The sequence below is a fragment of the Homarus americanus genome, unplaced genomic scaffold (genome assembly GCF_018991925.1).
Source record: "Homarus americanus isolate GMGI-L3 unplaced genomic scaffold, GMGI_Hamer_2.0 scaffold46197, whole genome shotgun sequence".
Classification (NCBI taxonomy): Eukaryota; Metazoa; Arthropoda; class Malacostraca; order Decapoda; family Nephropidae; genus Homarus; species Homarus americanus.
Genome location: NW_024723050.1, coordinates 2,081,944 through 2,099,713, shown reverse-complemented (window position 1 = coordinate 2,099,713; position 17,770 = coordinate 2,081,944). Strand labels below are relative to the sequence as shown.

The 17,770-nt window shown below is 39.6% G+C and overlaps 1 protein-coding gene across 3 annotated transcripts in view; it reads left to right on the top strand.

The window, feature by feature from the left end:
- Window positions 1-17,770, top strand: part of LOC121863250 (lipase member H-like) — a 67,713-nt gene that overhangs the window by 3,016 nt on the left and 46,927 nt on the right. For 2 of the 3 annotated variants that reach the window (XM_042361783.1, XM_042361785.1), the window contains one exon: window positions 15,661-15,759. In XM_042361783.1, the coding sequence (XP_042217717.1) occupies window positions 15,661-15,759 (99 nt within the window). Of the gene's footprint in view, window positions 1-3,378; window positions 3,507-15,660; window positions 15,760-17,770 lie in introns of all 3 variants that reach the window. The other variant, XM_042361784.1, reaches the window with a different exon arrangement.

The following is a 17,770-nucleotide window of genomic DNA, read 5'->3' as shown; positions in this document are numbered from 1 at the left end:
GATTAAGTAAAGTAAAGAACATCTGTGAAAAAATGAATGTGAATGAACAACTCCTTCTGGTGTTAATCGTCTGCTCCACTACTGATGTTTATATCATGGACCAAAAGGTAATATTAGTGGAGGAGACGGTTAACACTAGAAATAATTTTTCTATTTCATTATTTTTTCCACAAATATTGTTTCGATGATAGTAAGTAATATACAATTATACAACCTTTTCCTATAATTTTAAGTGTTTGAAAAAAACTCTTGCTATGATCATAAGTCACCTATAGAGGGCAGGGCATAAAAGAAGAGGGAAATTATGGGGTAAAACATGGCAAAAAAAATGATCACATAGCAGTAATAAACTGTCTCTTATTTGTTTTATGGGCAAAAAATAAATTATTTACCCAAAAATTTCAGACTATTTTTCCATGGCATCCTGTGTTCACATCTCATTGTAAATTATAAATTTGTGATTTTGGTCTTTGGAAAGATTAAAAATATCTACGGAGACTCTCATTGGGGGTTTTATTACCATGAATATTGGCTTAATTGTCTTTTGTTTTCAATGTTATAGGTTTCACTTTCCTGGTGTTCATGTTTATAGGTTGGGCAAATCCCACTTATTTTTAATCCACACAATTGGTTCTTTAACCTATTCTATGTGTAAAGGATCATGAGATTCATTATATACAGTAGTTGGATTTGAATCCCATATTTTGGTTTTTGATACTTTTTTAATTTCTTTCAAGTAGCACTGGATACTAAGTTAATTGTATGTTTGTACAGGGTATACTTATTGTTCTTCTCCAAGGGGACAGACCAAGGATTTTGACCTTGGACAGACTCAGAGACAAGCTCATCATCTTTTATTTTAACAAAGTATTAATGGTATCCTGTGTGGGTTGTTCATTTTCTTACTGCAAGTTATCTATGTTTGTAGAGGATGAAGATTATCTCCAAAAGTTCATTCGTCAACATGGACTTCAGTAATACCCCGATTTACACGGTCAATTGAACCCGCGGAGTAGCGCGTAAAACGAGAAACGCGTAAATGAAATAACAGAACATATGGGATTAATTGAAATAGAGACTGGGCCGACTCCCAAACTCCACTTTTTCAGACACAATACCTACGTTATAGTAAAAATAACATCTTAATTTTATGATGGTATGCACACACAATTAATAATTAAGAGAAATATCAATAATATGAGGTTTTTTAACACTTACATTAGTAGAAAAGATGGCTGGGCACACGGGGATGGGGGGGTTGGTTCCGAGGCAGAGGACAGATTATTGGCCCTCACCTGTATTACTTGTATCAATTGTATCACTATCCACCACAGAGGCTTGCAGGGCCTCTTTGTCAAACCCCTCAAAGTCCATATAAGTCCATTTCCTCACTATCACTGACTTGGGCCGGCTGTGGTGGGTGGCGGGTGAAGAACTCGGTAATGTTTTGATGACTGGGCGACTTTGTGCGCATCCTGCGCACGCCGCTTCCGCGTATATGAGTAGATGCACCGCGTAAATTGGGCATTCCGGTTCTGGCGGGATACCGTGTAAATGTGGAAACGCGTAAACGAGAACCGCGTAAACCGAGGTATTACTGTATTCTATTTCCATGCTTACCCGGCCCATAAGCCATGCCCCTCGTCTATAGCTACAAATAGCCGATTGGTTCAAAGAAAGTGTTCGTGTAGCTGTCCATTTATTTAAATTAAATGTGTTCACAATAGGTAGCAGACCTGTTATTCTATAAAATAATATTAAATATTTGGACTATCAAAATGCAAATGATTTCAAGGCATTAGCACTTCAGGGAGGTTGTTAGAAAATTTTAAATATTTATCATGAAAGGTTAAAATCAAAGATGAAATTCACTTTCGAATGAAGTCTTTTCATTATTTCTTTGTTTTGTACCAAACATAAGCAAACAAAAACAAATGATAACAAACATATAGCACAATAGGTAATGAAGTACAGTTTGTACGGCTGGATATATCCCAAATCATTTACAGTACAGTATTCCCTTAAAGCTCGAGGTTTTAAAGCTTGCGTCCCTCAGAAACTCACGGATTGCCATGAAAAATAAATAAAATAATTCTGAGGCTGTGTGCCAGGGATCAAGAGGAGTCAACACTACAGGACAGTACAGAGCACCATATTTCCCAGGTCATAAGATGCACCCTATAATTAGCAAGGTGTATTTTGGAAAAATAATTTTTGCAGATCTAATAGCCTACTGTACTGGCAAAGTCAAGTCACTGGCTGTATGCTCTCATGTTTCTCACTACGACAACTCACTTTCACTTTATGGATCTATTATCGAACATTTGTTGGTATTATTAATATAATTGGTATTTTTGCTTTAGTGCACACAACTTTCCTACCCCAAATCTATTATCATATTCGAACAAGACGTCTAATTTGAAGATAATTTTCTTCTATTAAATTACCGTCGCAAACGTATAATAACGGAGATAGCACATGCCAGATATTTCTATTTTCTTCCATTAATCTTCCGCCATTATCGCCTACCCTACCTCCCACTCTGCCTGTTTCCTTCATAAATCGTCACGCGCGTGTGTTCCCGTACACGTCACGCGGCCAATCAAAAGCGTTTTTTTCCACCAATTTAAATGATTTGTGGTTTAATTTTCTCAGTATTTTTGGTCCAATCCGATTCAATTTTTATTTTGGGTCTCATATTTTGAAATTCAAATTTATTTACGACCATGGAAGTCTGCGATGGGTGTCACTTCAATTATATGGAGTTGATTGCGCGTTTTGGGGAACAAACGAACAAGCTGTATTATTTTTTAGGTCTCATGGTGTTCTCCCGACCTCAGTAAAGTGTCCTAAGTGTAAGAACGAATGTAAATGTTGTCAAGACCAACATATGTGGCATTGTAGTAACTCGTTCCTTATTCCCAAAACAAAGAAGAGATGTTGGTGGTCGTACACCGTCAGTGATTACAAAGGAAATTTTTTAGAAAGGTGCCATTTTCACCAGTACTAATCTCAGAATTGAACGGCAAACCAGAACCAGGCCAGTAAGGTAAGAAATAAGTGATTCCATCATATGATGAGAGTTAGGTCAGGTTAGGTTATTTTAGGTTAGGTTAGGTCAGCGTCTGATTTCTCTCTACCTATACAGTATGTACATTCTTCAGCCGATAGCTGGCTCCCCTATTTCCATTTCCAAGCATTAGAACTTTACATTCTGCTGCATTAAATTTCATCTGCCATGTTTTAGTACAGTACAGTATATCAGTGTCAGTAAAATTGGCTATCTTACAGGTCACTTGAATCCTCCTCTTAGCCATAAGCAAGAATGGGATTTCTAACTTCAGTTCTATATTTTTACAAACTCAAACTATTTTTCAGATCCAGAGGATTGACAAATTATGTTTCATGGACTATTAGGTGATCCATCCAAAACTGAAGAAAATCGACAAGAAAACATAAGAAAAGGTACCAAGGTGTTACAGGATGACAAAAATCCATGTATCAAGGTATACCTAATATTTATTGTTTGTTGTGTCCCATAGAATACTTTTTTTATAGGTAAATACTGCACTGTACTAACATTTAGAAAGCAGGTCTTCCCAATGGACGAGTTGACGGTTGGAATTTTTTTGTAAAATGGCAGGTCAATGGTAAAGAATATGCTTAGATTCACTATGGTAATGATATTTTTAAATAAATTGGGCCCAAAAATGTAAAAAAATAAGGGTTAAAGTTGTTAAACAGTCACGTGACTGCAAAAAGCTCTGTGATTGCTTGTGACGTCACTGACAAGTGCGAGCCACAGAGAGGGATCCTGGAGGCAGCCAGCTGTGGTGTATGTGCTGTTACCATCAGAAATACAGGACTTGTGGCCATATACACAGCCATACCTTATTTTTAGGTTCAAATAAATTACTGTGTGTATTTACTTGCTGGGTGCCTTAATGATGCAAAAGACCGATAACTCCAACATGGAAGTTTTCATCACTGTTCTCTATTTCATGTCTGGAAAATTTACGTTTTCATCACTGATGTCTATATTTAGTGTTGTGGAAGGACAAGAGACAACCATGGCCAGGGGATGGGCTTGAGATGATCAGATGATATGTAATTTAACTTGCATCATAGCTGGATGGCGGAGTTCTTGACAATACTCTACAATCATAAAGACATCTACTTTTGGTAAATTTCTTTCACCTGCCTTGATGAACCCTGGAAATAGTTGGCCAACCTTCTCGGCTGATCGGCTCAGTAAATTAATATTATTAGATAATTAATTGTGCTTTACTATGCAACACAGTAATGTTATACACGTATGGAATTAATAAATATTACTAAGCACATTAACTAATTCAATGGATATTAGCTGCCCCAACTACAAATTTCATAGTATAAACATTCCAAACAATATTGGTATTATTTTGGTTTTGGTCATCTGGGGAACCTTAAGATTCTAATTATGGGATTAAGTACTTTAAATAATAAGACAAATTATCTCTATAGGATTTCTGTCGCAAATTTTTGTTTTGAGCGCATAAGAAAATACTGTGTGTCCTCGCTTAACGTCGGGGTTACGTTCCTAAAAACACGACGTTACACGAAACAACGTTAAGCGGATCAATTTCCCATAAGAATTAGATAAATTACGGGAGTTATGTTCCTGAGCATCCCTTTGCCCCATGAAATACTTTACATATACAGAAAATCATTGCCATTTTAAAGAAAAAAATGCATACATATACAACTACTAAGTTTGTATTGGTACTCACCGATGGGCGGAGGTGGTAGAGCGAGTGTGTGGTGGGTAGTGAAGGGGAGCAGTATAGCGGGAGCGGAGGAGTATGGTGGTGAGTCACTGAGACTGGGCCAAGACGAGAGAGGGTGATGCGCCGTAAAATGTAGTCTGTGATGATGCAAAACGACGTAGTATCAGATCACCACAACGTTATATAAATTTTTGGTCTCTAAAGTTTAGCAATGTAGTACCGAAACAACGTTAAGCAGGACAACGTTAAGAACGGACTTAATGTACAGGCCATATGTTAGGTTAGGGTATGATGAGTTATATTTTAAGTTATAAGATAAGCTTAACGTACACCGGTAAAGGGGAGGGGGGGGGGTAGTAACCCAAAACTAGTGATTTCCAATAGAAATGAAGGTCTAAGTCGTTCATAACACATCGCAAGCCATCAGAAAAACATAGTCTGCATGTCTAAGTACAGGGATGACCAAAACTTAAAAGTTACCCAATATAGCCTATCTCGAATCTAAGCATCGAAATACTTATGGTAGTTAAAGTAAAATTTTACCCATTGATTAATATAAATGCTGATATATCCCAGTGGTTCATTAGTGAATTATCAAAACAATAACAGCACTATGTTGTCATGTTAACCTAGCATCAGGCATTCTCAAAAAAGTCCAGACAATGTCATTACTTCTAAATTGACTCATATCTCCATCCGTGCATCGTCTGCAGAGAAGGTGGTGACATCATTGCAAATGGCGGCCCTGTTTCTAGAGAAATAAACTTATCTCGACTAATATATCAGGACTTTAAACTTTTATTACAAATTATACATATCGTATCACTCTATGAACGTGGCAGAGTGTATTTCTTGTGTTTACCCAGAACCGTCAATTTGTCCATTGTGGTGTTCTCAACCGTGGCTTCTGTTTTTTGTGGTACAGTAAAATGTACTGACTTGCTCTCTTGCTGTTCCAATTATTTTGTGGCAAGCATCAGCAACAGATGGGGCCATTATGTCTCATTGTGGATCCTAAGTACAATTGGGTTAAGTACATATTTGATTCTAATATGTTAGATTATCCATAACACTCGAAGAAGGATGACATAAGAGATAAACATGAATGAAATACTTTATTGAGTTTAGATGGGGTAAGGAGTCTAGCACATCCTTGTTGTACTGTTTAGTTATGAACATTCTATTGTGTTGTGAAAGTGCAACTCAAAAGTATACTTGGACATTATTTCAAAGAGTTTGTTATAAATGTTTTAATCACATTAATCAATAACTAATATATTGACGATAATAGATTACAATGATTTTATTACAGTAGACATTCATGAACACAGCCTAATTGGGGGAAAGGGCAGTCCGAGAAGGTTGATTTTCTGAGTAGGCTTAAGTCTGACACAGGTCCAAGATCTGAGGGTAATTAAGTCAGAGACAGAAGGATGAGTTTGAGTCTGACCTAGGTCTGAGAATCAAAGGACATTAGTCTGAGATGGAAGGGAAAGTCTGCATCAAGTACCCTAAGAGGTATCAGTACTGTATAGAGAACAATTGAGTACATAAATACAATTTAACTGGCTATTTTGTATAGAAAAATTGCTCTTGAAATGATGTAATTAATGTTGAAGTGAGAAAGATTGGTGTCTTGAGAATAATTTACTTTATTCTGTTCCTCACTGATCATATCCACTACAGGTATCTTTATCGCCTTTAGGGTAAAATCATTAAATATGTATTAAATATTTAATATCTTAGGGAAGCATTAAATATTTTTAATACTGTATGTATTTATCATTAAATAATTTTTTTTAGTTTGAATAAATACATATCAAACTAAGACAGATACGCCCACGAAAAAATAGTTGTTCCTGCCGACAATAAATGTTAGTACAAACGGTCACGTCATCTGATCACACGGATACTGTGGGCGTATCACATGTTCTGACTTAGGTACTATCAAGATATTATGGATGGATGAAAATGCATTTTGTATAGTAAACATACAGTAATCTCCTCATTTGTCAGAATCCCCAGACCTCTCCAATAGGCAGAATTTAAATCGTCCCGGAATTTTTTTTTTAAATTTGTTCTCAATTCTGAGTCTGTGGGTGAGTTTTCTGGGATAAAAATCAGCCGCATTTTCTGGAAAAATTTAGAAAATTCTGGAAAACCTCTCCAAACTTTTCTGTTCCGGGTCTGAGAACAAATTCCGGAGATGTTTACCCAGAAGAGCTCTGCACCAATTATCTCGAGGAGATTACTGTACTGTATTACTAATTATGAATTATACTGTAAAAATAAGTAATTAGTTAAATACAGGGGGGGTCCTCGTTATCTGGGGTTAATTGGGATTGGAAAAACGCCTCTGATAATGAATCCACTTAAAGCGGGGAATTAACCCCTTAAGAAATAATGGAAATACTAGGTCAAACTGAGACCATGACATTGTACATGACTCTCAAAAATTGTACCTGTATATGATATCATCTAACAATTATTTACCTTAGAAATATTTTTTAAACATTTGATAACCCATTATTTTAAGAAATTATGTAACTTTATAAGTCCTTAAAGTTCATTGGGGTTGGTGTGTTTAGGCAACATAGGTTGTGTCAGCTACCCAGTGGTCCACAGCAACTTATTATAATGTTTTTAAAATAAATAATTTCAATAACAAAATATTTTTATTTACTTAGCTTTAAAGGTAGAGATGTTTGGATTGATGGAGTTGAGGGATGGAGGATTAGTCGTAGGATGAAAAAGAAACCGGACTAGGTGGATTGTCCACTCTCACTCTTCTTTTGCCTAATCACTTCTAATTTTACATCTATACTATAGCTAGTGTGCTTCCTTTTGAGTGCTGCACCACCCTGTCTGGGTTGGGAACTCAAGGCTACAAAAATTATAAAATACTGTAATTCACCACAACATGCACAAAACGATACAACAAAGGCAACACAGCACTGGTCTGGAAGAAACAAAGCGGGAGACTGGTGTGGGGTCACGTGTGTGCATGCACGACGCCAGGAAGAGGATGAAATTTCTAACGCTTCAGCTAAAATTCCGTAGATTTTGTCGGGAGTTTTAAATACTGTACTTACGTAGATTTTATCCGGAGTTTTCAGAGTTTTTGAGTGGAATTCACTTAAATGCAGGGACTTTTTAAGTGAATGGTCACATAAAGTTGACCACTTAACTGCTGTTGGGAAAGAGATCCTTGCTGAGACTGAGGAAGTAGCCATAGAATGGGGGTGGTAGCGAAGAGGAGTTATGCTCATGCCTTGACACGGCCACGGGAGGTGGCGGAGAGTAATACAGGATCAGAACAGGTTCTACAACAACTAATGACTCTGAAGAAGTGTGTCGAAGAAATGGCAATTAGCGGACCTACTGTTAGGGGAGAGGAGAAACAACGGGAATGTTTCCAGCACAGGAACAATGTAATAGTGTTTGGAGTCCCTGAGAGCCAGGCGGAGGGAACTGAGAGTAGGATAACACAAGATAAGATACAGTTTAAGAATATTTGTACAGAGGTTCCGAAGACGCCAGCAACCCCACATGATGTGAGGAGGCTGGGACAAAAGCAGGGGGATAAACCTTGCCCCCTCAGGATCACACTAGTGAGTGAGGAGGAGAAATGGGAGGTTATTCGGCAGGCAAAAAAGTTAGCAAGGAGCGAGGCATCTCGGAGTGCATTCATTCATCCAGATCGCACGGTAATGCAGAGGGAACAGCACAAGAAGCTCCTGCATGGCTTGAAGCAGAAGAGGGGGGAGTCAAGGAGGAATGGGGACGGGTGTACATGGTTTATATTCAGGGGGAGGGTAGTGGAAGCAAGTGTGCCGACACAGAGCCAGGGGGCAGCAGTGCACCCTCCACCTACTCTACCCCTCACCAGGGAGGTGGAACCAGCTCCGCCTACCAGCCGGGAGGAGGCAAGTGCCGTATAAACACTGACATTTCTAACCACACCCTGCAAAATACAGTTTACTTAAGAAATGCTGCAGTTTCTGCGAATGGAGGGAAGCCGGAGTTACTACCAAGAGCAGAGATGTTACCGAGAACAAATTCTGGCTTGAATGTCATGTACACTAATACTGACACGTTTCTCGATAAGAGAGAGGAGTTTGAAACACTACTAAGAGTACACCAACCAGATATCGTAGGAGTTGTAGAACTGTTGTACAAGACCAGGAGAATCGACCCAGTGGAATGTGAGTTCGATATTGCTGGATATGACTCATTTACGAACCTTTCTCATGAAACTTGCAAGAGGGGTGTGGTTATCTATGCTTGGCAAGACCTTAGAGCCGGCCAGGTGAGGGTACAGGGAGAGGATGTTTTTGAAGAGTCCCAGTGGTGTAAAATTAAATTAAAGGGAGGGAACTTACTTATTGTCTGGCGTATCTACAGATCCCCAAACTGTGGCCTACTAAATCAAAAGAACTTAAGAACCTTAATAGACAATGTAGCGATGCTCAACCCTAGCCACCTCCTTATCATGGGGGACTTTAACTATGGCGACATCGACCGGAGAAGTGAGCTCACGCCAAATGACTTGAATAACCCTGCTACTCTTTTTGTAGAAACTCTGAGATAATTTTGTGTTCCAACATGTTAAAAGACCTGACGCATTACAGAGGGGAGCAAACACCCAAGCCACTCGACCTCATCATAGCAAACGAGGAGGGTATGGTGGCCAAACTGGAACATCTTGCCCCAGTTGGCACCAGTTACCATGAAGTGTTGTCATTCAGATTTAACTGTTACCTAGTTCAGGATAAAGCCAGGCCAAGGTGCAAATATTACAAGGGAAATTACAATGGGATGAGGGAAGAGATGAGGGGTATCCACTGGCCTGACTCACTAAGGCACAAGAACGCAGACACTACGCTGAATATCATAAGCTAATGAAGTGACCCATTTGATCGCTAAATATACAGTATTACCCCGCTTTACGCGGTTTCACTTTCCACGATTTCTCATTTACGCGGTGCCTCGCCAGAACCGAACTTTCACTTTCCGCGGTGCATCTACTCATACACGCGGGAAGCGGCGCGGGCAGGATGCGCACAAGGTCGCCCAGTCATCAAAACATTACCGAGTTCTTCACCCGCCACCCACCACAGCCGGCCTAAGTCAGTGATAGTGATAGTGAGGATATGGACTTATATGGACTTTGAGGGGTTTGACAAAGAGGCCCTGCAAGCCTATGTGGTGGATAGTGATACAATTGATACAAGTGATACAGGTGAGGGCCAATAATCTGTCCTCTGCCTCGGAACCAACCCCCCATCCCCGTGTGCCCAGCCATCTTTTCTACTAATGTAAGTGCTAAAAAAACTAATATTATTTATATTTCTCTTAATTATTAATTGTGTGTGCATACCATCATAAAGTTAAGATAATATTTTTACTACAACATAGTTGTGTGTCGTCAAAAAGTGGAGTTTGGGGGTCGGGCCAGTCTCTATTGGAATTAATCCCATATGTTCTGTTGTTCACTTTACGCGGTACCCTGTGGGTTCAATTGACCGCGTAAATCGGGGTACTACTGTATACCCAAAACCAAACCCAGTGCTTCTAGGAATATGAGGGGATCCCTACACATGAACCATGCGGCGGTCGACAAAGTTAAGAAGAAAACCCAGAAATTCAGGATGTGGGTAAGGTCAACCGATGAGCAGGACAGGAGGATGTATGCAAGAGCTACAAACTAATCAAAGGCAGAGTGTAGAAGGGATGAAAATGAGTTCCAGAGGCTGGTTGCAAGTGAGGTCAAGTGAAACCCAAAGGTGTTTTACCGCTATGCAAAGTCAAAATTAAAAACGCGAGTAGGAGTATCAGACCCGAGGCTTGAAGATGGTAGTTATGCAGATTCTGACCAGGATAAAGCTGAGGCATTGAACAGCTTCTTTTCCTCGGTGTTCACAAGAGAGGATGCCATTAACGTTCCTGCTTTTGAAGACAGACAGTTCGACACAGTACTGACCCACATTGTGTTCACAGAAGAGGGTATAAGAAATAAACTGTCAAAGCTAAAGGTCCATAAGAGTCCCGGCCCTGACATGGTGCATCCCAGAGTGCTAAGAGAGTTGTGCAACGAGCTTGCTGAGCCCCTGAAGATCCTGTTCTGTAAATGCCTGGATGAACTAAAGGCCCCCAGTGATTGTAAAGTACATGAGAGTATTATCAGAGATGCCGCGATGGAACATCTACTACGAAGCAACCTTGTAAAGGATTGCCAACATGGTTTTATGCCGGGGTGCTCCTGCTTAACACAATTGCTCAAGGTATTGGATATTTGGACCCATATTCTGGAACGGGGTGGTAATATCGACAATATAAATACCTAGATATTGCCAAGGCTTTCAACATTGTACCCCACGAAAGGCTGAAAATCAAACTGGAAGGGTACGGAATTCGGAGAAATGTCCGAGCGTGGATAGAAGACTCTACATGACTGCAAGCAGTGTGTGTGGTGATTAATGGCACAAAATCATCATCTGTACCTGTCACAAGCAGGGTACCACAGGGCAGTGTATTGGGCTTGCTGTTGTTTGTTTGCTTCATAAATGACATGTCTGACGCTGTACATTCCTCCATACAAATGTTTGCGGATGACGCCAAGTTATTTCCGGAAATCAAGAACCAAGCGGACTGTGAAGAGCTGCATAAGGACCTCTGTGGGCTCCAAGAATAGTCGAAGAAATGGCTGCTGAGATTCAATGTCACGAAGTGTAAGAGGATGCACCTGGGGCGCACCAACGGTAAGGAGGCGTATCATGAGTCCCAACGGGATGAAGAAACTGCACTATTTGAGGTATTGTGAGAAGGACCTAGGTGTGTATGTCGACAATGAGCTGAAGTTCTCGGGCCATTGGAAGAAGTAGGTAAATCGGGCAACTAAATTATTAGGTCTTATAAGAAGGTTGTTCAGATATCTAGACGGTCCGTCCCTCGTAACGATCTTCAAGAGTGAAGTGCTTCCCCATCTGGAGTACTGTCACCCCGTTTGGTCCCCGATATATACTAGGGACTGTGAGATGGTTGAAAATGTTTAAAGGAGGGCCACCAGATTGGTGTCTGCGCTTCGGCACCTCAACTACCCTTAGAGATTGGAGCGCCTGAACTTGCTTAGCTTATACTACAGACGGGCAAGGGGTGACCTAGTTGAGGTGTATAAGCATCTCAAGGGGCGCTACAGTCATGCGCCGGTTAACGTCCGACCGAACAACGTCCAATCGCATATACATCCGTGTCCCCCCCCCAAAAAAGTGATGCCTGCTGGACCACCACTCCACGACCCCCTGACGGAGACATGATGATCCTCCCCATACTGGTCAGATATTATGTGTTAAAGGAATATGCTTCCTTACTTAGGCTTTTTTAAGTGTTTGCCTACAGGTGAAATGTTAACCTACATCTATTGAGGATAAAATCTTTCACCTACAAATTGACAATAACACATTTGCTGTAATTAGACATATCTAGTTGCCTCAACAATTGCAACCCCAGTTGCAATTGGGGTTGCAATTTCAAATTCCGTGGCATTACTAAAAATAGTAGTTTCTGGTGCACTCTAAGATTAAGAGAGAAAACGGAGGACTCAGGCGTCGTGATGTGAGAGAAAACGGACTCGTATGACGGGGACCAAATAAAAAAAGCATAGCTACATGTTTTGTGGACTACAATATTAAGCATACCCTTTTCATCACTTTGTAATAAACCTAGCCATGCCTATGTGTGTTTATGATATTTACCATAACATTATATATATATTTAGTGGGTCTAAATGGTCGTAAAATGGGAAACTTGGGGTTGGGTCTTGGGTAAATGAACCAATTAGAATAAATCCCATAGGTTTTGTACTTTCTTTATCGGCAGGGTCCCAATTAGGCGCAATAACCAAGGGATGACTGTACTGTACTGTATATACTTGTGATACTGGCCAGTTGCTTCTGGTGTTATGGTACAGGGGTACCAAGTGACAGCACTAGGATCCCGCTTCCTCCATCAAGGAATAAACAATTAAAATTTAAATTGAAAAAAAAAAACATTCAAATAAATTACTAACAAGAATCCCTCCAATGTAAGTTATATTCACCCAGGTCGTTTGGGTGGAAAATTATGAGAAGAGCTTAGTCACTCTTAAGTAATGATAAATAAACACGCAGGCAGGCCTTCACCGCCAACTGTCAAATCTTATCTCAAATAAATGAACATACAAACGCCAGACATTCTGTCACCTCACCTCCCGCCCCCTCTTCCCACCCTGGTGATTTCTTTATGTTTATTTTATATAATATCTCAGACTAAAGTTAGGATAATATAATTTGCATTGCTGAAATCCTTGCAAGACAGAGATTAATTTGAATATAAACGTCATATATTTTGATCAAGATATAAAAAATGTAATACATTAGTGTACAATACTGTAGTACATTTTATAAAAAAAAATTCTACTGTATTTTTGGGTAGATTTACATAAATTTCTTCATTTATTTTCATCCATTTACATGCACACACCATACTAAAAGAAACGTAAAAGAAATACTGTAAATGACTTTAGTGCAAAGCTGGAGTGCACATGTACTAATTTGATTACGGTACTAAAATTGTTATGTCTAGTGTGAATTACAACATGTTTATATTCAAATAAATCAGTATCTTACAAGAATTCCAGCTATGTTAATTATATTCTCCTAAGTCATATCACTGGCATTTTAAAATGAGAGAAGCTTAGTAGGACTGTTAATTAAACACACAGAGACCTTCGCCTCAAACTTATCACCTCAACCCCCCCCCAACCCCTCGCTGGGTGGCGGAGCCGTCAGTCCCCCCCCACCCCCCAGCCAGGCTTTTAGGCTTACAGTTTTTATCTTATATAATATCTCAGACTAAAGTTAGGAGATTATAATTTGCATTGCTGGAATCCTTGCAAGACAGCCAATAATTTGAATATAAATGTCATATATTTTGCTCAAGAGATAAAAATTGTTGTACATTAGTGTACAGTACTGTAGTACATTTTATAAAAAAGTTTTCAACTGTATTTTTGGGTAGATTTACATAGATTTCTTAGTGCAAAGCTGGAGTGCACATGTACTAATTTGATTACGGTACTAGAATTGTTTTGTCAAGTGCAAATTATAGCATGTCTATATTCAAATTGATCAGTATGTTACAAGAATCCCAGCTATGTTAATTATATTCACCCAGGTCATTTCACTGGCTTTTTATAAGAGAGAAGCTTAGTCACCTAAGAACTGATAAATATACACGCGTTAGACCTGGGCCTGTGCCAACTGTCAAACGTACTACCTCCCCTCCCCCCACGCCCCCTCGCTTGCTCCCACCCTCTCCCCCATCTGCTCGGTGTTGCTGGAATTCTTGTAAAACAGTGAATAATTTTAATATAAACGTCATGTATTTTGCACAAGAGATAAAAATTAATCACCTGTATCACATTACAGTAGTGATGTAACAGTAAAAGTGTATATGTACGTATGTAGTATTCCACATACACATGAGTATAAATAAAAAGTTTATGTGATGATCGGACAACGTCCATTTCGGTTAACATCACGTTTCCAAGAGCGTATCTAGGACGTTAACCAGCGCATGACTGTACTCAGTTGAGTGTCCTTACTTGGAGCTGGCGGACGCTCGCCCCACAAGGGGTCACAGCTCAAGATTGAAGAAGCCGCAAGTCCAGAAAACTGTGAGGGCAAACTTTTTCGGAGTGAGAGTTGTAAACTCTTGGAACAATCTACCAGAGAGTGTTGTGACGGCACCTAGTGTGAGCTCTTTCAAGACAAGACTTGACCAACACTGGAGCAGGTTCAGGTACATTCAGGAGCTGGTGCATGCCCAGTACTTGCCAATATTGCGTAACAGAGACGTGACCGATCGCCCGGGCGGCTAGCGAGCCGATCGGGTGAAGAGGATAAAAAAAAAGTAAAACCGTGGATAGTGAATACTCTTATAACCAGGACCTTCTGTATATAGAAATGATATTGTTTATGAAAAAACTCAATACCAACACAACATTCCTTGATTACCACTCTCACTGTCTATCTATTTTATTTCCTCCCATTCTTATGACTCTTTCAAAGAGAAGAAAAATTTCCTGACGGAGACACGATGATCCTCCCCATACTGGCCAGATACTATGTAAATAACATTGATTATGTGTTAAAGGAATATCCTTCCTTCCTTAGGCTTTAGTGAGCCCCTTTATAATATTTATACTGTATATACTTGTCACACTTGCCAGATGCTTCTGGTGTTATTGTACAGGGGTACCTAGTGACAGCACTAGGATCCCGCTTCCTCTATCAAGGAATAAACAATTGAAATTGAAGAAAAATGAGTGTAGATGTCTGTATCTTTCCTTTTCTCTATCTCCTTCCCTGAATGAAAGAGAAGAAGAGCCTTATGCTCTCTACTCTTTTTGACTTGACCCCTCAGTCTTCTTCATTGACTTCGGGGAGGGGGAAGGAAGAGTGGGCGAGTGTGTTGGAGGTGGGTTTGGTGATGTTTCTCACAGTTCAGATGAGCGTTAAAGGGGTTTTTGTTATCTGTCTCAGTGCCCATGCATTTGTATGTTTTTCAGTGGACTATTTCTTGAATTTTTTGCTTATGTATTTTTTAACTGAATATTGTCAAGGTTTTTAAATTTATTAGGTGAAAATAATAATTATTTTACAGGTTTAAGTGAATCATAGGGTAATATTTTAGGAACCCTGAATGTAAGGCCTAATTCCCATAAATGCCAGTACAGGTACTACATTAATGGACAATTCATGAAATTTACAGTCTCTTACAATCTAACTTCACAGATTAGGTGGGGTCTACTGCATCTCATTTTTGGAAGAAATAAACAATTTATTTGTTTCAGGAACACAAGTTGTCATTCAAGTGTTTGGATGAAAATAACTACAACAGAGAAACTTGTGCTGTCTATTTTGAGAACTACAAGAGGTGTAGGGAGTTCTGGGTACGTATGATTGCATAATGAAACTGTATAATACTGATGTTCCAGAATGAAAAATATTTTACAAGTTAGGTTCCAAATTTCCTGAGGATGGAGTGGTGGTGGAGTCAGGCATCTTCCCATCCTGCTCCCAGGGACAAGGAAGAAGGATGGGAGATGCTGTGCTGTGCTTCATGTTTGATGTAAAGCAATACCTTAGTGCAGTTTTCATTATCCATGATGCCTGCAAAGTAGCCGTATTTACAGGATTTTGGCTTGAAGTTTGTTTAGGATTCAGGGATGAAGTTCTGTTTTTAGGTGAGCCAGCATGGTTTGATCTGAGTTTAGCCATGTTAGTTGTGGTTGTCTCGTACCTTGTTAATTTGATATACACTAGCACCAAAAAGTATCGGTGCAGGGTGAGATCGACGCGTTCCGAAACGATACGTATTCACTGTGATATGTCGGGAAGGTTGGTAAGTGTATCCTCATAATCCACCCCCCCCCCCTCCACTAGGTGTTGCCATATGGCTGAGAATCAGGGCTGCCAACATATGGCTGGAACAACTCGCCTTTCCCAATACCTATCGTCACTAGTCTCAAATTGTTCGCACTACAGTATGCACCGATACTTTTTGTTGCGAGTGTACAAGTAATACGTTTTCAGTCGCTATTGGCTTGTCCCTAGTGGTTTGGGGAAATCCTGGCTTTATTTTAGTTGACCAATACCTTGATTTTCTTTATTTGGTACAAGAGTTCCAATCTCTTATGTTTCCATACATTAGCCCGCCTTGTGAGAATTCATTAAGTTCCAAGTTTCCTGGTTTTAACAGGGATTTATGATCTAGTGAGGCTTTATTGATCATCTAGAAACTGTGTTTACTCCTGAATCAGTAGTGTCAGTACAGTACTATGGTGGTTAGGATTTTTAGTTATTCTGCCCACAGGGAGAAGTATTGGGTTTTGAATGGCAATTCTCTAATTATGGCCCGAAAGAATATTTTTGCTTACCGTATATGTCGGCGTACAAGGCCACAGGGTGTATAAGACGACCCCCAAATTTCCATTTCGAACATTGGTTTTGAGCTATACTCGCTGTATAAGACTACCACAGCTCTGACACTTACCACTGGGAGCTTACTGCCCCAGTAGTCCTTTACCAACCATCCCACTGACCAGTGGAGTGATGCTGTTAAACACACTACTAAGCAACACATCCTTGTTTATTTAAAATAAGGCCAGTGTATCTCAAGTAATGGCATCAAACATTACCAGCTGGTGTAGTGTAAACACTAGTGACGTCACTTAGGCGTCGGTTATTTTACTGGAACTAATGTCGGTGCCTAGTAAAATTTTACTTTTTACTTGAAATGGATTTACTGATTTATTTGTTTATTTATTTATTTATAATATACTGTAATATATTACAAATGTAGGCATAAAATACACTGCAGGTATTTTCTTTAATTTATAAACTTGCTTGGCAAGACGATTGGTAGGACTGGCTGTTTGTTTACTTCGGCGGCAGTTGCAAATGGCGGGTGGTGCGTGATGATACCTGCATTTATTATGTTGTTATTTTACGGTATTTACGGTAGGTTAGACAGGTTTATAATACATTTTTATCATTTTAATGCACTGGTAATCTTATTTTTAATCCAGCTTCCCAAACGTAAGTTTCAGTAGAAAATAATTAGTGGTAGGACCATGGGATTAAGGGGAGTGTTTTACGATGTTCTCCAATACCACTGGTGACACACTAAACCACAGGATGTAGAGGTTTGGATTTTATACCTGGCATTTAAGACGGCCCCTAATTTTGGGCTGATTTTTTTAGGGTTCAAGTTCCGTCTTATACGTCGACATATACGGTATGCATTTTGTCTATGCAAAGAGGTGGTGAGGGAAAGGTGTTGAGTCTGACCATAAGAACTACAGGTACAGCATGCCCTTAAAATTCGTGGGGGGGGGGAAGTAGGTTCTCAAAATGGCATTTTTGCTCGTGTGCAAAGAAATGTATATTCCCTTCATGTGT